At 39.0% G+C, this 22604-nt stretch overlaps 1 protein-coding gene and 1 pseudogene across 2 annotated transcripts; both read left to right on the forward strand.

Moving 5' to 3' along the window:
* The first annotated feature begins 8 nt into the window (after nt 1–8).
* On the forward strand, nt 9–8673 carry MKKS (MKKS centrosomal shuttling protein). Its single transcript, XM_079785007.1, has 4 exons — nt 9–998; nt 3865–4040; nt 5205–5315; nt 7724–8673. Exons 1-4 carry the CDS (start codon nt 14–16, stop codon nt 8162–8164), a joined length of 1713 nt encoding a protein of 570 aa, XP_079641133.1. The 5' UTR covers nt 9–13; the 3' UTR covers nt 8165–8673.
* A 1148-nt stretch (nt 8674–9821) lies between these two features.
* LOC307107454 (small ribosomal subunit protein eS25-like) lies at nt 9822–11294 on the forward strand (annotated as a pseudogene). Its single transcript has 2 exons — nt 9822–9839; nt 10927–11294. The product of its transcript is annotated as a small ribosomal subunit protein eS25-like (transcript).
* Nucleotides 11295–22604: the final 11310 nt, after the last annotated feature.

Consider the following 22604-nt stretch of genomic DNA (forward strand, 5'->3'; position numbering starts at 1 on the left):
CGCCTGAAGTGAGATGTCTCGTTTAGAAGCTAAAAAGCCATCACTGTGTAAAAGTGAACCACTGACAAGTGAGAGAGTCAGGGCCACGCTTTCTGCCTTGAAAGGAATCATGGCCTCGTGCTATGGCCCTTCAGGTAGGCTGAAGCAGCTGCACAACGGCCTTGGAGGCTCTGTGTGCACCACCTCACAGTCGTCAGCCCTGCTCGCTAACCTTCCCGTCACTCACCCCATTTTAAAGATCCTGACAACTTCCGTGCGGAACCATGTGTCATGCTTCAGTGACTGTGGCCTATTCACAGCCATTCTTTGCTGCAACCTGATTGAAAATGTTCAGAGACTAGGCTTGACACCCACCACTGTCATTAAATTAAATAAGCATCTTTTGAGCCTCTGCACCAGTTACCTCAAGTCGGAGGTCTGTGGTTGTCGAATCCCAGTCGACTTTAGTAGTACTCAGATCCTTCTCTGTTTGGTACGCAGTGTATTAACAAGTAAACCTGCCTGTATGCTCAGCAGAAAGGAAGTAGACCACATCAGTACTCTGATTCTGAGAGCATTTTTGCTTACAATTCCAGAAAACGCCGGAGACCACATCATTTTAGGAAATAGTATAATTGTACCTTTAAAATGTCAAAGAGTTGTAGACTCTACTGTGTTACCTGGAATACTTATTGAAATGTCAGAAGTTCGATTGATGAAGATACTGCCTATCAAAAAGTCAGATTCCCTCAAGGTGGCACTCTTTCGTGTGTCTTTATCTGGAGACCTTTCCGATACTGGAGAAGGAAGTGTGGTGGTCAATTATGGGGTTTCTCTTGAAAATGCAGTTCTGGACCAGTTACTTAACCTAGGAAGGCAGCTAGTTAGTGATCACGTAGATCTTGTCTTGTGCCAAAAAGTTATACACCCTTCTCTGAAACAGTTTCTCGGTGTGCATCGTGTTCTTGCCATAGACAGAGTTGGAGCAGCTCTGATGGAACCCCTGAGAAAAGTGACAGGTAAAAACACTCAGCTTTTGTCCCTGATAGTAAATAAATCATACTTTTGGGGGGCAGAGATATTTCTGATGTGTGTCACTGTTAACATCTTGAAAAACTAGAAGCTGCCAACCTCACAGCATATATTAGTACCATTTCTGGCAGCGAACGTTTCTGAAAAAGATCCTATATTGTTCACTTATTAAAGATTGAGTGATTATGGTTATTTTCTATGTATTGCCCAGCTCTAAAATATACTGCAGAGTCTGTTAAAGTCTAAAACTTAACTGTCAAATATTTTACAGATTATTGGGAAGAGTAACATCCTCAATCATAAGATCTTTCACAGTTTACACAAAATTCTGTTTGAGTTTTACAAAGCTCTTAAGTCGCGTTATAATTCAGAAGGTAATTTTGCAGCTAAAATATTCCCTTTTCTTCACTCTTATGTAACGCCAGCAAACAACTGTACTGCCTAAATAGTGGTTCCTAATTAAGTGTGTATGTGTGTGTGTGTTCTAGCTTTAAATATTTCCAGCTGAGATCCTTGAAAGCCAGGATCATCATTTACTTTTAGAGCTTACAGCAGGTCTGGTACACAGTAGGTGTTCTAAAATGTTTGTTGAATTGCCTATAATATAGTAACTTGCAGAATTATAATAGAAAAATTCACTGTATTTCACAAACTCAGTAAATTCAAAGTAGATGGAAGATTGACATTTACTTACCAGAGCCAAAGAAAAATGACAAACTAAGTTCCTGATATGAGCCACTTTTTATATATTTCTTCAACTGCATTAGCAATCTGTCAGAAAGATGGTCATTTTATTCTGATTGATTGTATTTTTTAAGTCATTAGATAAACCATTGTTAAAGTTCACTGGTTTTTCTCTTAAAGTCGTCAAAAAGGAGAACTATGTATGTCAAGTATTGAATACATAACATCTCTGGGTTACTACCCTACTTTTGTAAGACTGTCAAATGATTGTCAAAGAGGAAATTTTTAAATAATGGAAATAGTTCTCTGGAGCTCATTGTTGATATGAGTCAAACTCATATACTTAAATATTTGCTGTATTTTCATGAATAGGTAATTTCCAGTTATGAATATTAGGTATTACAGATTATTTATTCAGTATGAAGCATTTTCCCACAAAAACAATATCATAAGTAGGCAATGAGTTTCCACATCAGCCCACAATTGTTATTTATTCCATATGCAATTAGAACATAGTATTAATAGCCAGAGCTTTAGTGTTAGATCTTGGGATAAGAGACTTTTTGAGACAGGTGAAATATATTTTGGGCCTAATTCATCTTCCAGGATATATCTAGGTTAACATTACCTCCTTTCTCCCCCTATGTAGCTATTTACATAAAATCTCTCTTTATTGATGATCTGGGTTAAATAGTGGAAATATTATGCATGAGCAGATAGTGGAGTTACTGTGCATGGGTGATGTGTGTGAAGCTTGTTATGGCTTACAGAGCATTTTTAACATTGGGTTTATTTGTGAAGTAGATATTATTCCCATTTTTTACTCATATGGGCAAGCCCACCCTGAAAAGTGGCATGAGTGACTTACTCCACCTCCAGTGGAGTAAGCAATAAAGCCAAATCCTTTCACTATAGATTCTCTGTTGTGTCCAACGTGAGAAATTACACAAGATGAAGGTTTTTTATTTTTCCCATAAGTTTTTTTTTATATATAATTCAAATATCCCTTATTCTTTGAGGCTTCAGAAGTGATGAAGAAAGGATATTCAAGGAGTTAAATTACTCAGTGATTATTTTCTGTGTTCTTACAAATTTTTTGAGGTGGAAGTGTTATAGACACTATTGTTTTAACCCTGTTGGTTTGAAAGAGAAAACTGACCCAAAGGAGTACGTTGCTCAATTTTAGTAATGTTAAGATTTTAAACTTGAATTGTTATTTCTTATAGAAGTTTGATGTCATTTCTTTTCTTACATAACTTCCACTACATTTTAGAGATTTTGGAAAACTTCCAGTCATCTTAACTTCTCATTCTATTTTTATTAATTTTTGTTTTGTAAAATCTTACTTGTGCAGGAGGGCATGCAAAATAATATATCCAAGAATAACAAAATGAAATTAGAATGTTACATTTTATTTTGGCATAATTTAGGTAGCTATCTATAATAATAAAAGGGTAATATGCTAATTAGACTGGACATCTTCCATACATCATTCCTGATGTCCTTCCACATGAAGTTGGGGCTGGAGGGAAGCCAGCCTGGGTCCTGGGTGCCGGAGGGAAGCCGGTGCCAGCAGCCGGGGGAAGGAAGGCCTACTCTTGCACAAATTTTCGTGCATAGGGCCTCTAGTTTACATATAAAGAGCTGGAAAAAAAAAATCCTGTATGTTCACTAAATAGTGCCCCAAACAGCTATTTGGATGGGTTAATTTATGTGATTTAAGGTGAAAATAATTGTGTCTTTTAAAAATAGCCTATGCATTCGCTTCACCCTATTCCAGAGTAGTGGGGTTCTTAATTTTTTTTGGGGGGGGTTCTTAATTTTGGATCTCTAATCTGTGAATAGACCTCCAGAGTTTCTGGATTCCCAGAAAATATACACAACATTTTGTGTCCCTGTTTCTAGAGAATACAACAAAGCTTCTAAAATATTTTCAAAGAAGTCAGTGAACTAAAAGAACCTCTGCTTTACTACATTTCTATATCATTTTAATAGCAGAATATTGCTTATTTCATGAGTTTAAGAAGATACATCTTGTTCTTTATTCTCTATGTCATAATTTAAATGACATGCTTATGGGGCTTACATTGGCTAGGAAAAAATGTTATAATTTTAAATGATTATACTAGTATACTCCATTTTCACTCATATATTTTGTGTTTTCAATAGGAACACAGCCTATTGGTTCCCTCGGCTCAGTCTCTCCTAGTAGTTATGGAAGTGTGAAAGATCTGTGCACTGAAAAATTTGGCTTCAAATGGTTTTTTCATCTTATTCCTAATGAAGCAACTGTCTGCAGCTTGCTTCTCTGCAATAGAAATGGCACTGCCTGGGATGAGTTGAAGGTAGGTAATGAACTTTGACTTCCATATCTAGGGGCTGAGGCAGGAATTAAATAGTTATTCAGAAAGGTATAATGTCACATTGGTGAGCAAGGTTTCCCCCCACCCCCATAACTTCCCTAGGTGGTATAGAAAGCAAAAACAACAAAAAGTGAGAGAATTAAAGTCACAAGTAGACACTACAGTCAACCTGGAATATGTTACCATTTATTATTTCTAGTATTTGCAAATAATCTAAAGGTCCTTAACATATGAACTTTTCATAAGAAATTAACTTGAATTATATACTCTTTAATGCTAAATGTGTATGAATAATTCACTTAGATACTGTGTTCTCCAGTAATACCCATCATCCACCTCTTAATAGAGTTTGTTCTCTACCAGCAATAACACATGCAACTTTTTTAAAAACTATATTTTTATTGATTTTAGAGAGGAAGAGAGAAGGAGAGAGAGAAACATCTATGATGAGAGAGAATTATTGATTGGCTGCCTCCTGCACGCCCCAACTGGGGATCGAGCCCACAGCCTAGGCATGTGTCCCTGGCCGGAATTGAACCTGAGACCCTTCAGTCCACAGGCCAACACTCTATCCACTGAGCCAAATCAGCTAGGGCCACATGCAACTTTTATATAAGGAAAGTGATAACCTATGGTATTGGTCACAAGCTTGAAGATTCATGTATGCTCAAGGTTATATACCCTTGATAAATATTAAAGGTCTCTGTGTTTGTTTGTTTGTTTTATTACTGCTGGGTTGCAGCTATATTATCATTTCCATGGCAACTTGAAATAAGTTTTACTAGTATATCAGCTATTTATTTAGACTAAAATAATTTTTTAGTAAAAGTACTAACAAACCTTGCTGACCCAGCTACTTTGAGGCCATTCATTTGTGAATCTCAATTTGCAGAGCTAAGTATATATGAAAGATGATATTAATCTGGCCGTGAAACCAAACATTTGGCTAAGTTCTTTTTAATCTCTATTCTTAGTTAAACCTAAAATGTATTCATCACATTATAACCTTGGAAGCACAGATTTTATTCTTTTGCAATTAAAATCAGGCTCTTTGAATTTACTATTTAAGTTGCCTTGAGAACATGGCTATATTTCTTTGTGTATCTGATGTCACTGTCTGATTCTGGTTATTTCTTTGTCTTGTAGCTCACTTGTCAAACAGCACTGCATGTTTTGCAGTTAACAATCAAGGAACCATGTGTCTTGTTGGGAGGTGGCTGTACTGAAACTCACTTGGCAGCCTATATCAGACACAAGGTAAGTTCGATAGTCCTTCTCAGATTATCTGTTTTCAGCAGTATTCATTTTATGAGATGATAAGCCAAATCAGAATACCCTGGAGCCTTTACTGCTTAATTTCTCTACAACCCAAGTCAGATGTTGTATTGGAAAACACTTGAGGAAAATAACACTTGCAAATATAAGATAATACCTTTATCACAATGATTATTATTAATATAACCCATTACCAAATGATCACATTCTTTGAGTATGGTCTAAATATTGCATGTTGAAATAAGCATTCTGTTAATGGGAGTTGTCATATCAGGGATCTCAGCTGCTGTGGTACAATAGTAATTGATATTCACAAGGAAAGTGTTAAGATTCTACAAAATACTTCAATACTTTCTGGATCATCAAGAAAAGACTTAATTAATTTTACTTTTTAAAGCATTCCAAATATTAAATTCTATTATATTTTTTAAATTGGTATCCATTTATGATATGTACTAGAGGCCCGGTGCACAGATTCGTCCAGGGCATGTCCGGCCTGTCTCTCTCAGTCCCAATCAGCTGGATCCCAGCAGCAAGCTAACCTACCGGTCAGAGCATTTGCCCTCCTGTTGGTCAGTGCGTGTCATAGCGACTGGTTGAATCGTCGAACAAACGGTCGGACACTTAGCATATTAGGCTTTTATTATATAGGATTACTTCTATCAAGAAGAATTTTTTCATTAATCTAGGAAACCATTTCCTAACAACAGATAAATTTAGTGCATAATAGTTCTAATTATTTCATAAATACTGACCTTTATTTGAAAGTGGATACAAACAGATATGTGTTTTTTAGTTATTTGCAGCTGATTCTTTGTTTGGTCAGGAGTGTTATCAAGAGGCTGCAGAGCTTCTAGGGGCTGGAGAGAGTATAAATGTTTTTTATAGACATGCCTCACCCTGCTTCCTTACATAATTTAAAATCTATGTGATGATAAAGCCATTCATGAAATGTTATCAGAATATCTATTATGAAAAACAAAATCAGTTCCCATGTGTAAATGCTGAATGGATAATAATATAGTCTGAAAATGGGACTGAGTAAACTAGAAAAAGTTTTTTGGAGGAAGAAGGTATCTTAAATAGGATTTTGAAGAAACAATACAGCATTGAAAATATAGGCGCCATTGCTGGTGTGGTTCACTCAGTTTGTTGGCGCATCATCCCAAGCACTGAAGGGTCTTAGGTTCAATTTCTGGTCAGGGTGCATACTTAGGTTGCGGGTTCGATCACTGGTGGTGGCTGCTCTGAGAGGCAACCGATTCATGTTTCTCTCGCACATCGATATTTCTTTCTTTCTCTCTCTCTCTCCCCCTCTCTCTTATTCCCTCTCTAAAATCAATAAAGAACATATTTTTTAAGGTTTTAAAAAAAGAAAATATGGGAATAAATATTCTTAGAGATGATCTCATCTGGTTCAAACCTCCTGGATTAAAATATATATATATATATATATATATATATATATATATGTAGTCTCTGATTTTAAGTAGTTAGGATATAAATTTTTACTAATCATTCAGTTATTAGTTTGCTGGTTATTATTTTTTGTTCTATCGTGGAATTTCTAGGATAAACTATTTAGGGTGGTGGAATCAAAAAAACAATTTAAAGTCATATTAATTTTTATTAATTTAAAGAGAAAGAATATCTTAAAACATTGATGTAAAAATTGCATACATTCCTAAATGATCTTTGTCTTAGTAATATATGTGTTCTCATTTTATTTATTTTATTTTTTTATATATTTTTATTGATTTTAGAGAGGAAAGGAGAGGAATAGAGAGATAAAAACATCAATGATGAGAGAGAATCATTGACCGGCCGCCTCCTGCATGCCCCCTACTGGTGATTGAGCCCGCAACCCAGGCATGTGCTCTTGGCCGGAATCAAACCCGGGACCCTTCAGTCCGCAGGCCGACACTCTTATCCACTGAGCCAAACCAGCGAGGGCTGTGTGTTCTCATTTTAAACAAATCTCAAACATTTTGCCAAATATAAATAAGTACTTTATTTAGACATAGTCTTCAGCAACTTCTTCCTGTGTATAAAGACCTATAATACAAGCATTATGCCTTGTTTTTCATATATTAAGTAGACACTACTGTGCAGCCATTCAGAATACATTGATTATGGAGTTTATTCTGATTCATTCATTCTGATAACTTGACTGGTAGCATACATTTTTATTATAAACAATCAGGTGAAGGCATTATTGCCTGGCCAGCAGACTCATATATGCCCATTAGCATTGTGCCAAACCCCTAAGTAAATTGAAAGTAAGTAGTAACTTTATGAATAAGGGTCGAAGCAAGCATTCTGTTTTTCAGAAACATTTTTATAGCACTAATTGCTCTGTATGTGTTTTTAATTGTTTAATTACTCTTTAGACTTTTAATGACCCAGAAAGCATTCTCAAAGATGGTGGATGTACTCCAACAGAACTTCAACTAATTACTGGAGCATTTTGCAGTGCACTAGAATCTCTCACTGGCTCTTTAGAACATGATGGAGGTGAAATTCTCACTGACATGAAGTATGGACACTTTTGGTCCGTTCAGGCAGATTCTCCCTCTGTTGTTAACTGGCCAGATTTGCTTATAAGATGTGGCTGCGGATTACACAATAGCCAGGAAGAACTCAGCTGGTCTTTCTTAAGGACTGCTCGGCATCCTTTTGCACCACTACCATGCCTTCCCCATGAAGCTGTGGGCTCAGCCAACAACCTGACCTTGGACTGTTTCACTGCTAAGCTCAGTGGCCTACAAGTGGCTGTGGAGACAGCCAATTTGATTTTGGATCTTTCATATGTCATTGAAGATAAAAACTGATATAAGGGAATAGTATGTTTATATTACAAAAAACAAACAAACTAGTCAGTTGTTAATTAAGAAATACTGATTGTATTTGTTCTCTCTGAATTTTTGGATAGATGATTCACAAAATTATAGATTTATTTATATAAGGAAAAAAGGTATGATTCTTGAATAGAAATACCATAGAATAATAAAAATGTGAAGCATTATTAAAGATATTGCAGTTATCTTAAGGATTCCACAGATACCACTGTATGTTGCTCTAAATTTTTGCTGTTGTTATTTTGACATCATTCTAAGAATATACAGAAATAAAAAATTCCTAATCCTAATCTATGCCTTAGTTTGTATATACTTATTATAGATATTTTCAGTTATTAAAATTAGATTCCAAAATATCACAAAGCATCCAGTACATATTGCTCAATCAGAAGAATTACTCAAACTGTACATTTAGCAAAATTTCAGTGTTCTTTATATGAGACTATATTTATTCTGTGTTTAAGTAATTGATGTAGAACCTGATCTACCAGCAACTGCTCATTTTTATCACACTTCTTCATTTTTGTTATTTTGAGAAAATGTGTGATTAGGAAAAAATAGATTTATATAGTAACTAAACAGCATAGTGGAAAAGTTATTTCTCTAGTTTAGTCAGTAATGCAAAAAAGAAACTAGAACAGCTTTTGTACTCAATTTAGAGACACTGATGTTTCACCAAGGAATGTAATTTGATTTTTATGCAAATGCAAGGTGTATTGATAAATTGAAGAAGAAATGCAGAATCCAACTAGAGGAATAAGTGTGGAGCTGTAAGAGATGCTAAATTAACCTTTAAGAAAACATTTAGAAAATTTTTGGAAAATTGAACAACCTGAGAATTAATGATTAGGTCTATAGTCATGACAAAGGAAGATAAAATTTTTAAGCAATTTCCTCCAATAATCTTTCAATCCAAACGAATTTTTACCCTGAGCCAAAGAAAAAATTGCAGTACAAACTCACAGCAATGCAGTATATATTAAAAAATCAGCTATACCTCAAGCTTCATAAAATATTTATCTAAAATTTTATTACTTTTATTATTAGAGTCAAATAGAAGGGCAGTGTGGTAGGCAGCCTCTAAGTGGTCCGCAGTGATCCCACCTCCTGGTTTTTGAGCCCTGGCATAATCTCCTACCCTTGGGTATGGGCTGGATGTAGTGACTCCTTTGAATCTCCATTCCCCACTTTGTAAACAGGAATGTCTTATTGTGGTTATTCATGCCTGATCATCATTATTTGTTAGGAGTGTTAGACAGCTTACTTGTCTCATTACCATCAGGGGTCTTCAGATGTAGAGGAACTGTGCTCCAGGAGCTAAACTTGGAATTACACTGAGGAGCTTCACCTTGATCTGATTTCAGTGATGAGATTTCAGACATCCAGCTGATGTTGCAATGCAGTGAGACTTTTGGAAATCTGGGAGGGTGTGAATGTATTTTGCATGTAATTTTGCATCTTGTCTATAAGATGGCTGCCAATGATCTCATCTCCTGGTAGTCCATCCTTTGGGTGTGGGAGGGACTAGTTTTTAAGGAGTAGAATACAGCAGATGTGATGGGATGTTACTTCTGATGTTAGATTGTAAAAGATGGGCTTCTCTCTCTTGATCTCTCACTTGCTCACTCTGATGGAGGCCAGCTACCAGGTTAGGAGCTGCCCTATGAAGAGGCCCACATAAGGCATGGGACTGAGGGAGGCTTCCAGCCAACAGTCCACAAGGAACTGAATCCTGCCAACCACCACAGAGTGAATTTGGAAATAGATCCTCCCTAGTGGAACCTCAAGATGAGTGTAGCCCTGCCATTGCAGCCAAATGAGAGGCCCTGAAGCAGAGGATCTAGATGAGCCATAAAATAATTAACATTATGTTGTAATAGAACATTTGAAAAATATGAATCATACACATGCACACAAACACACAAAAGAAAAATAAAGTCAAATGCAGTCCTACTACTCAGAGATAGTCACTGTTTACATTTAAAATGCATCTTTTCAGCCCAGCCGGCATGGCTCAGTGGTTGAGCATCGACCTATGAACCAGGAGGTCGCAATTCAATTCCAGGTCAGGGCACGTGCCCAGGTTGCAGGCTCAATCCCCAGTAGGGGGCATGCAAGAGGCAACTGATCAATGATTTCCTCTCATCATTGATGTTTCTATCTCTCCCTCTCCCTTCTTTGAAATCAATAAAAAATATTAAAAAAATAAAATGCATCTCTTCAGTCTGGTCTGTTTTCTGAATAAAAAGAAAAGTAATATTAAAAATATCTGTCCCACTGGCTAGGTCAGTGATGGGCAACCTTTTGAGCTTGGTGTGTCAAACTTCACCAAAAAACTGAGCATAACTCGGGTAGTGTGTCACTTTGAGGTAAAAACATTATTTCGCAAATATTTCATCCTCGGCATGCGGCCGCCTCAGCGGCCGCGTATCATCAGAAATGGCTACGCATGTCAGTGCTGACACGCGTGTCATAGGTTCGCCATCACTGGGCTAGGTGATCAGTTCCTTGAGGTCAGGGACTGTGAACACATCTTTTTTTTTTTTTTAAAACCTCTAATATCATTGAGGATTGTCTGGCAAATAAGAAGAGGTCAACTGGACATCATATCAAGGCAACAATGGTAGCAGCTGCTCTTCCAGTTTCACTATGCCACTCAAGGATGACAAAAATAAGAAAAATGCAGAGGTTAATGGGGGAAAAAGAGAACCTATGTAATACTTTCAACAATAAAGATTTTTAAAAAGAAGAAGAAAAATGCTGGACAGTCAGCCAAGAAAGACAAAGATCCAGTGAATAAATCTGGGGGCAAAGCCAAAAAGAAGACATGGTCCAAAGTCAAAGCTCAGGACAAGCTCAATAATCTAGTTTTGTTTGACAAAGCAACATATGACAAACTCTCTAGGGAAGATCCCAGCTATAAGCTTATAACCCCAGCTATTGTCTCTGAGAAACTAAAGATTCAAGGTTCCTTGGCCAGGCCAACCCTTCATGAGCTCTTAGTAAAGGACTTTTAAAACTAGTTTTAAAGCACAGAGTTCAAGCAATTTACACCAGAAACACCAAAAGTGGGGATGCCCCAGCTGCTGGTGAAGATGCATGAACAACAGGTCCCACCAGCTGCACATTTTGAAAAATAAAACTTTATTAAATCAATTTAAAGAAAGAGATCAACTAACACTCTTCAAAATCAAATGACAGCACTTGAAACAACAACTGCAGGGCTAAAATAGGATGTTTATTATAAGTATTTCCTCAATGTGAATTTTTATTTTTTTCATGTGTCATACATAAAATTATAGTAAAAAAAAAATGACTATAAGCAGATGTAGCACCTCCATTTCCATGATCAGCATACTGTGTTGCAGTAACCAAGTTTATATTCCACCATCAAGTGTGGTTCTCCCATTAGCTCACTTTGTGAATTCCTTCAAATCCAATAGTCTCATCATTACTCCTCAAAATACCCAGAGAAAGGTTTGAACTTGGAAGAAATGGAAGACTGTGAACCTGTTGCATTGCCTTAAATTCCATTCGTAATTTTAGTGGAGTAAACAGAACCTAGATGCTTTTCAGGGTGGAAAAAATCATTTTATCGTGGTCGAACTGGAAATTTTTTTCTGATAATTTAAGAGGCTGACTGGGCAAAAGTTCATTTTTCACACAAGGAAAACCTTCAAAGAAGATTATGACTTTCAAAAGGTCCATTCGTTGAAAGTTCAGTAACTGCAACACTGTCCTGTAGCTGAGATCCTTTGATATTTGTCTTCAGCTCACTCTGCAAACAGCCTCTCAGCTCCCTTACCATCAGCGAGCCCTGCAGCTCACTTGCATTTTCCCTCAATGTGAATTTTTAATAGGAGATTGTCAAGTTGCTTTATATCTCTCTTAAGCCATGATTTATTAAGATACTGGCATTATGCTGCTTTTAGTCTACCTAGTCTACTAAATTATCTCTCCAACAAAAGGCTTAATCCACATATAGGAATAGTTTTCAGAGATTGCATTCTGTTGTATGAGTATTATTATCTATACTAATAAGAGAGAAATATGGTAATTGACCGTCACTCCGCAATGACCACAGCCAATCAGGAGGGAATATGCAAATTAGCAGGACAAAGATGGCGGCAGCTATGGAGCCAGCTAGAGCAGGTGGGAGGTTTGGGTTGCCCCCAGCGACGGAGGAAGCCAAGCTTCCTGCTTGCCTGGGCCAGCCGCCGAAGGAGGGGCCTGTGGGCGGCTGCCACGGAGCTGGCCTGAGTGTGCAGGAGGCTTGGGTCACTTGGGCCTGCTGCCGAGGTAGGGGCCTGTAAATGGCCCTCAGCTCCTCACTCAGGCTGGCCATGCCACCATCGGGGTGAGGGTCCCTGCTGGGGGGCATGGCCAGCCTGAAAACGGCCCTCACCCCCTTACACAGGCTGGCCACTCCCCCATAGAGTGCGGGTCCCCACTGGGGGGCGTGGCCAGCCTGCAAACAGCCATCAGCCCCTCAACCAGGCTGGCCAGGCACCCCAGCAGGGACCCCCACCCTGAAGGGGGTGTGGCCAGCCTGAAAACAGCCCTCAGCCCCTCACCCAGGATGACTACACCCCCCTAGCGGGAACCCTCACCCCATGGGGGTGTGGCTGGCCTGCAAACTGCCCCAGCCCCTCGCCCAGGCTGGTACTGTCCCCAGTGGGGACACCACCCCAATGGGGGCATGGCTGGCCTGCAAACCACCATAGGCCCCTCACCCAGGGCTCCCCACCCCCTAAGGGAACCCCCACCCTGATCTGGGACACTCTTCAGGGCAAACCAGCTGGCCCCCACCTGTGTACCAGGCCTCTATCTATACTAATAAAAGGGTAATATGCTAATTAGACTGGGAGACCTTCCAGGAGACCTTTCGGACATTCTTCTGGACAAAGCCATGGTGGCGGGGCCAAGGTAGAGGCAGTTAGGGGCCAAGAGGGGATGGCAGTTGTGGGTAATCAGGCCGGTGGGGGGTGGGGGAATGTTGGGGGTGATCAGGCCAGTGGGGGGGGGGCAGTTGGGGGTGAGCAGGCTGGTAGGGCGGGCCAGTTGGGGGCAAGCAGGCCATCAGTGGGGGTCATTTGGGGGTGATCAGGCCGGCAGGAGGGGCAGTTAGGCGTGAGCAGGCTGGCAGGGGGAGCAGTTGGGGGTGAGTAGGCTGGCAGAGGGGGCAGTCGGGGGTGACCAGGCTGGCGGGGGGGGGGGGCAGTTGGGGGTGAGCAGGCCAGTGCGGGGGGCAGTTGGGGGTGAGCAGGCCGGCAGGCAAAGTGGTTAGGGGCAATCACACAGGAAGGCAGGTGAGCGGTTAGGAGCCAGAAGTCCCAGATTGTGAGAGAGATGTCTGACTGCCGGTTTAGGCCAATCCCTATGGGCCTAAACCGGCAGTCAGACATCCCCTGAGGGGTCCCAGATTGGAGAGGGTGCAGGTCAGGCTGAGGGACACACACCCCATGCACAAATTTCATGCACCAGGCCACTAATCCTATATAATAAAGAGGTAATATGCAAATTGACCCTCATGCCCTCACACAAGATGGCCTCCCCCATGTGATCAAAGATGGCTGCCACAAGATGGCTGGCAGGGGAGGGTAGTTGTGGGCGATCAGGCCAGCAGGGGATGGCAGTTAGGGGTAACCAGGCCAGCAGGAGAGGGCAGTTGGGGGGGACCAGGCCAGCAGGGGAGGGCAGTTAGGGGCAACCAGGCCAGCAGGGGGGCAGTGAGGGGTGACCAGGCTGGTGGGGGGGCAGTTGGGGGAAACCAGGCCGGCAAGGGGGCAGTTGGGGGGCAACCAGGCTGGCAGGATGGGCAGTTAGGGGCGATCAGGCCGGCAGGCAGAGGCAGTTAGGGGGGACCAGGCAGGCAGGCATGTGAGCAGTTAGGAGCCAGCAGTCCTGGATTGTGAGAGGGATTTCCAACTGCTGGTTTAGGCCCAATCCCCGGGATCAGGACTAAACCGGCAGTTGGACATCCCCTGAGGGGTTCTGAATTGAAGAGGGTGCAGGCTGGGCTGAGGGGACCCCCCCCCCCGCCCCCCAGTGCATGAATTTCGTGCATCAGGCCTCTAGTATTCTCAATAAAGAAGCAAATAGATCTACTTATAATCCAAAGATACAGGCTAACATTGGATTAGATACTTCTAAACTCAAATTTTGTAGATGAGTGGTAAAAAAAATTCCAAGGATTATGGGATACCAAAGTTACTAAGTGGAAACATTTAACTACATGAAAAATTATAAAGATATCAGATTTTCAAACTTGCCTTTTCCTTCAGATTAAGAGATAGATTTATTTAGACAGCTGAAAAGGGCTCTGTAAGAGATGTTTAGTCTCCTTGGCTATTTCCCAACGATTATCAGAAAGGAATACCCTAACTAATTTGATGTTTTGACAGGGTCTGCACTGATTATGGGAGAGATTTTTGTACTTGATATGCTTAAATAATAACCTGCATGCTTAATATGACTGTAAACAATATGGCTTATTTTAAGGTATCCAAAGAGCAGTTCATCAATGTAAGAATACAGAATATGATGGATTTTATAGAAGTACCTACAATTTCTCTTATATCATGTGAATGCCTAACTAGGTTTGATTCTATAAACTGAATGAGTTCAAGGATACCTATAATAATAAAAGATACTAACAATATGTAATTTAAAAATCCCGTGGAAAATACTTTACTAATGGTTGATTTAAAATGTCTAACATATGAAGAGCCTCTAATGTAGTACAAATGGAAGAATTAAGAAATTGGGGGTATTTATAAGACCAAATAAGTATTTTGGTTTAAAAGGCTCTTTCAATTTGCATTAGTTGTCCAATTTATTCCATGCTGCCAAAATCCTAACCTCCTTTGATTAATAAGATGCTAATCCTGTTGGACTCCTATGGTTCAATAAACTTTAATGTTACATGTCCTGTGAGTCCCACAAAAGTATTGAGCAGCTGTCACTGATTTCATTCTCTTCTGCATTATTTTTCTTTTCCTTTTTTGTAGCTATCAGCATTCCTATTCTGTCTCCCGAGGAACCTCATAATATAATTTAGACCTCAATCTTACTTTAAGTCACAAAACAGTGCCTGAGGCTTAACTTAGTTGCTGTTTTTTCTTGTAAATTATTTCTGTCAAAATGAGCTCCTCTGAAATTATTTTCAAGATCTTACGTCTCATATTTTACCATCTGAGTTTGAATAATAACTTTCTTAAACTGTTAAGGAAGTGGTTTTAAGAATTATTTACAACTGCAGCATAAGGAATATAGTCAATAACATTGTAATAACTATGTATAGTGGCACATGGGTACTGGAAATATCAGGAGGAATACTTAGTAAAGTATATGATTGTATATTCACCATGTTGTACATCTGAAGCTAATAAAATAATATTGAATGTAAACTATAGCTTAAAAGCTGTTTTAAAAACTACAAAAGCAGCCCTAGCTGGTTTGGCTCAGTGGATAGAGTGTCAGCCTGTGCAATGAAGGGTCCTAGGTTCAATTCCAGTCAAGGGCACATGCCCGGGTTGCTGGCTTGATCCCAAGCTTACACACAGGGTCTGTGCAGGAGGTAGCTGACCAATGGTTCTTTCTCATCATTGATGTTTCAATCTCTCTCTCCCTTTCTCTCTGAAATCAATAAAAGTATATTTTTTAAAAATAAGTAAAAATAAAAACTACAAAAGCAATGTCTGTTTAAAAAATTATGTACATTATTTTCTAGTAAGGATTGTACACAACTTCAGAAAACACAAATTTATTTAAAAATTTCAACATGATGGAGGTGAAATTCTCACTGACATGAAGTATGGACACTTTTGGTCCGTTCAAGCAGATTCTCCCTCTGTTGTTAACTGGCCAGATTTGCTTTCAAGATGTGACCGGGAAGAACTCAACTGGTATGTTGCTTTATAATGTTTCTTTTATCTAATATGTCATGAGCATTATAAATAGTACAATCATTACACATTCTATTCCTACATTGTTTTTAATGCCTGAAGGAATTTTAGTTGTAGAAATTATACCATAATTTAATCAATGAACTTTTATTAATATACCCTTACGCTGTTTTCAATATTTGTGTTAATGTAAACAAAAATGTAGTGAATGTCTTATACATATATCCTTTCCTTTCCCACAGTCCTTTATATCTCCTCGGGATGAATAAATAGAATTAAGATTTATGAGTCTAAGTGTATTTAAAATGGAAAGGCTATTAATATAGTATGTCTTCCAGAACTGTTGTATCAATATATTTCAACCACAGTGTAGAAAGTGCTCATTTTTCTGCACTTTGGCCAACACTAGTTATTGTCTTTTCCAATGTAATGGCTGAAAATAGACTTATAATTTGCATTTTTTAAATTATTGGTATGGCAGATACATTTTTAGTCATTGTTGGCTATGTATTTCTTCTTTAGTCATATGCTTCTTAACAGGCCTTATAAGTTTTCTATCAGAAGTTCATCATTCTAATATACATTTATATATATATTCTAGAGGCCAAGTGCACGAAATTTGTGCACTGGGCGGGGGGCGGGGGGTCCCTCAGCCCAGCCTGTGCCCCCTTGCAGTCCAGGACCCCTCGGGGGATGTCCACCTCCCAGGGATCGGGCCTAAGCTGGCAGTCAGACATCCCTTTCGTAGTCCGGGATCCCTCACTCCTTACCGCCCACCTGCTCAGTGCTCCTTACCTCTTGGCTCTCTGCGTCTGCCCCCTGGTAGGTAGGAACCACAGGAGGGCTCCAGGGCATGTCTGGTCTGTCTCGCTCAGTCCTGATCGGCCAGACCTCAGCAGCAAGCTAAACTACTGGTCAGAGTGTCTGCCCCCTGGTGGTCAGTGCACATCATAGCAAGTGGTTGAGCAGCCTTAGCATATCATTAGCATATTACATTTTGATTGGTAGAACAGATGACCAGATGACTGGATACTTAGCATATTAGGCTTTTATTATATACTAGAGTCCCAGTGCATGAAAATTCATACATTGGAGGGGGGTCTCTCAGCCCGGCCTGCCCCTTCTCACAGTCCGGGAGCCCTCAGGGGCGGGAGGCGACCTGGTGATCAGGGGAAGGCGACACCCCCATCACACCTCTGCTGCTGCCCTGCCAGCAGCACAAGCCTCAGTCGGCCCTGGTTACCTGAGCCTCGGGCAGCCCTGGCGGCTGGGCAGCTGTCATCCGAGGCTTGCTTGTACCTCGGGAGTCAGCTATGCAGCTGCCATCTGAGGTTTGTCTGCACCTCGGGCCGGCCCTGTGCAGCTGGGGGGCTGAGGGTGGGTCCAGTCGCACCGTGTGCCTACTGCCCCACCAGCTGGGCTGAAAGGACTGGGGACTTCGGTGGGACTGAGGGGACTGGGCGCCACCATCTTGTGGCTATGGGTGCCACCATCTTTGTGACAGTGTGTTGGTCAATTTGCATATTCCTTCTTTATTAGATAGGAGGATATTTTTAATTTTATTTATTTATTTTTTTAGAGAGAGACAGGGAGGGGGAGAAAGAGAAACATCGATCATTGATATGAGAGAGAAACTTCTATTGGTTGCCCCCCACACATGCCCTGACCAGGAATCAAACCCACCATACAAAAAAATTGTTAAGTTGATAATGTGTTTTACAGACTATTACAGCTTTGCGGAAATAATTATATCAATGCAATCTACATAGATCAAAGGGAGCATAGGTTGTTTGAGAATTCTGGTGTCTTGAAGACAGAGAGACCTTAGTTTCAATACTTGAGTAAACTATTAACTATCGTGAACTTTTAACTTCATCTGGTTTTTGTGAAGAATAAATTAAATAATTAATTAAAAGCTCTTACCACAGAACTTGGCATATAATCAGAACTCAATAAATGAGAACTAGGCGAAATCTTCCTGTAGACTCCAATGCTAACAATCCCAAATTATTTTAGAAGTTCCAAAAAAGAGAGAATGTGTTAAAAATTTAATTGGGATAAGGCAAAACTACTAATGTATAAAGTTGGGTGGAGATACCCTTTTATTCAATAATTTTCTTCATTTTGAAAACCTCTTGTAGGCTTAGTACTTTAACTAGGTATAATCTTATAATTCTTTTAGGTTATGTTAGTGACTATACACAATGGGCATATTTGTTAAATCTCCCTGACAGTCTTGGTTCACTGAAACATAGATTAATGTGCTATATTTTATTTTTTATCAGTGCATCTGATATATCTATGAGCATTGAGTAGGTGATTTCTTTGCAAAGGAATTTAGTATTCCTTCACTTTAAGAAAAAATAGATTGAATTTTTGTTAACAAATAAATTTTAGAAGCAGCTTGAGAAGTTCTATGAAAACCCTTTGGGATTTTAATTGAGATTTCATTATTTCTGCATAATAGATGCCTATGTAATATTTAAGCCACTTATCCTTAAAAATGGTGTGTGTCACCACTTGGGTTTTATTTAGTACTTTAATACTTTTATGTTTATTTCATTATATACCTTGCATGGGTTCTTTTGTTGAGATATTTCCTAGATATTTTATAAGTTTTTGTTTTGTTTTGTTTTGTTACTGTGAATGAAATCTCTATCACCTTTCTCAATTGGTTATAACTGACCTACAGAAAGAGCACTGGGTTTTGTATGTTGAACTTTTATTCAATTTCCTTACTGAACTCGCTTTCTTGTTCTAATAACTTAGTTAAGTCTTTTGGCCTTTGAAGCTAAAGAGGTACTAGTATTGTCAGAAAATAATAACAGTTTTGTCCCTTCTTTTCCGTTTTTGGCCTCATTGCACTGGCTTAGACTGCCAGTAAAGTTGAATAGAAGAGGGATAGTTAGGAATTTTTTATTTTCTTTTGTGATGTTCTAATTTTACAAATTTTTATCTCTACCTACTTGCTAAGAAACTATCTTTTGGCATATAGAACAAAGGAATGCATATAATTCAACAGTGTCTTCAAATGCTTGAGTTTACATAGAAAAAGAGTAATTTGTAAAATAATTTCATTTATAGGCTTTACCACCATTATTATTATAAATTTTCAAACATTAAGTTTTACTACTTAAATGGATTTCCCAATAAACTATTTGGCAATTCCAAACAAGGAACAACTTTTTGGTTTCCTTGTTTGGGATCTACATGCTAAAATATATCAATGAGCTTAGAAAAATAGCAGGAGTAATGAAGCCAAATTGGAGTATATGTCTGAAAGGTTGCACAGTTAATCATGACCCTGTTGCATGTGTTGCAAATGTAAAATATACTGAGTGCTATTCTTAAAATAAATGTTGCTTTTATTTTCAGTGAAGAGGAAACCACTGCCTTTGTCTTTTTCTTTCTTTTCTTTTCCCTTCTTTTATTTTTATACTTCCAAATGCTACAAAAATAAATCTGCCTAAAGGTACATCTAACAGCCATTGTACAACTCTGGATTTAGGATGCAGTCAACAGGCTAGTTAATGAAAACCATATATATCATTGCTAATCTGCAAAACATTTGTTTTTTTCAGACCTGCCCATTAAATTGCATAATTTTAATGGAACTTTAATGTAAAAATAAATAAAACTATGATGAGTTTGGCATGCCTGCTCTGTAAGTAAGAGGAAAAAATTTTTTTAAAATATATTTTTATTGATTTCAGAGAGGAAGTGAGAAGGAGAAACATCAATGATGAGAGAGAATCATTGATCGTTGTCTCCTGCACACCCCACACTGGGGATCAAACCCACAACCTGGGCATGTACCCTGACCAGGAATCTCCTGGTTCAGAGATCAACACTCAACCACTGAGCCACACCGGCCAGGCAATAAGAGGAAATTATTTACATACTTCCAGAAAAATACACTTTCTAAAGAGGAAAACATTTAGACTAAATGGTCACTGCCAATATTTTCAGTCAGATTATGAAATGATTGAGACTGTTCTCCAACCTTAACTAGACACAGAGCAAGTGACTTTCATATTGTTCACTTATGCCATTCTCTTAGAAACCCTGTGTAACACTGAACAACCCCACATCACTTATTGCCTTTTACATATATAAGTGCCTGAAAATATTAGATATATATTTCAATTAAATCAATGTGTAGAGTTTTATTCCTAACTGCAAAGAAAAAAAATACATAAGAAATATTAATCATGATTTTTTGGGGAGTAATGGAATGATGTATGGCTCTATCTTTCAACTTTTCTGTATATTTAAAAGCATTAGTGGTGAGCATATATTACCTTCATAGTGAAAACATAACTAGTATTTTTAGAAGTTGATTTAAGGCAATAGGAAACATGTTTACTAGAGTAAAGCTTCCCAAGGGTAAAACTTTTTCATGTGTTACAGAACTAGAAACAAATCTTGTGCTCAAATCTTGTACTCCTCTGCCCTCCAATGTCCCCAGTCTCCTTGGGGAGAAACTTGACCAGAGGGACAAGCAGAATACTCCCCTTGGAAGCTTGACCAAGTCTTAACAAAGTGGTTGTACCACTCTTTGCCTTGATGGGCTGGAAGTGCCCTCTCTTATCTGACACGTCTTCACCTGCATTTGGTCTGGTTGGCTACAGCGATTATCAGACCATGATGCTTGTTCATTTCTCTCTGTACCATCACCTGTGACCCTCCACCCTTTATACACTCCTCACCTCCATATTATTGACACCAGGCTCATTGCATGAATGTTAAAGCAAAGACTCATTGCATTCATTTCCTTCATTCAGAAATTATTTATTACTCACTGTGTGGTAGACATGGGGACACATGATAAAGGAACTAATATAAGGTAGTGACAGCCCTCAAAGAGCCACCAATCAGAGTGGGGGGCAGGAGAAGCAGCCACTTAAATACCTGGTACAGTCCCCTGTGATAAGTACTCGTACTTTGGTAAAGGTGTGAGGTATGCATGTGTGTAAGCTGCCAGAATAAAGGAAATGAGGTTGTAACTGATTCTGTCTGGGAAACAGGGATAGTCATGGGGGGATCAGCCAGGAAATGCCATGGGCTGAGCCTTGGAGGTGAATAGATAACTGCCGTGCCAACTTTAGACAAAACACACAAAGGGAGGGATTTCTCATGGCACATTAGCACATTGTGCGTGTATTTCTCAGTACCCAAGGGTTCTAAGCTCACACAATAGCTGCACAAATTTTAAGGAGGGATGGGAAAAGAAAGAAAATCAAGGATATGAAAAAATGATAGAGGAGCCTTGGCCAGTGTGGCTCAATTGGTTGAGCATTATCCCCTGCATCAACAGGTCACCAGTTCAATTTACAGTTAGGGCACATGCCCAGGTTGTGTGTTCAGTCCTCAGTGGGAATGTGCACAGGAGGCAATAGATCAATGATGTTTCTCTTTCTCCCTTTCTCTCTCTCTAAAACCAATAAAAATTTTTTTCATAAAATGATAGAGGAAAAGAAGATAAATAGGGAAGAGACCCAGGAAAGAGAAAGAAGCATTTATTATTATGACTTTCCCTGGTCATAAAATCCAAAAACATAATCCAGAATTGCAACTCTGTTTATATCTCTCTAAACTGGCCTTAAAGTAGTAGGTAGAAGAATCCAGTAGTTAGCCTTATCACCAATCTGGTACAATCTAACACAGTGCTTCTCAAACTTGGGCTGGCATAAGAGAAAACTGGAGAACTCTTTATAAGCTCCCTGCCCCCCACCCCCTCCCAAAAATTCTAATTCAGGAGATCGGTGTGGGGGCTGAGATTTTGCATTTCTCCTATTGGCCAACAAAACACCTTTGAGGAATACTTATTAAAAAAACAACTAGAAAAATATGGAAGTTGGATCTAGAGGCCAACATCTAATATAGAGGATATTTTCTAAAAGCTTAAGCTCATAGGGCTATCTTTAAGAGCATGGACTTGATGTTAGACAAATAGGTTACAATCTCAGTTTTACCAATTCCTAGTTAGTGACATTGGACAAATTACTTAACCTCTCTGTGCCTCAGTTTCCTTGCCTGTAACATGGGAATAATAATTGCTACCCCATGAAGTGCTGTGAGGATTGTAAGCACTAAATACATATTTGCTGGTAGAACCCCTTATTAATGTGATAGCAATATCATCCATTTTATTGTGGACTTCTGGTGGGACATGGAATTAAATAAAAATAATTAGATTCTCATTTCTACAAAGAAACTACATTTGAATAGCAATAAATATGAATTCAAATATAAATATAGGACCAAAATCAACTTGTTAAATTTTAGTATTACAGCCTTCAATGTAATGGCAGGAGAAAAAGATAGAGGGTCCAAAATTTTACTGATTAAATGAGACTTAAAGATACAGTAATCAAGTTCAATGTATGGATGCTAAGTGGATCCTAAACCCAAACTAACTGGAAAAAAAAATCACAAGATAATGAGGAAAATTATAGTACTGAATCACTATTTGATAATATTGAAGTATTTTAAATTTTATTTTA

The sequence above is a fragment of the Cnephaeus nilssonii genome (genome assembly GCF_951640355.1).
Source record: "Cnephaeus nilssonii genome assembly, chromosome: 11".
In the NCBI taxonomy this organism is placed as follows: Eukaryota; Metazoa; Chordata; class Mammalia; order Chiroptera; family Vespertilionidae; genus Cnephaeus; species Cnephaeus nilssonii.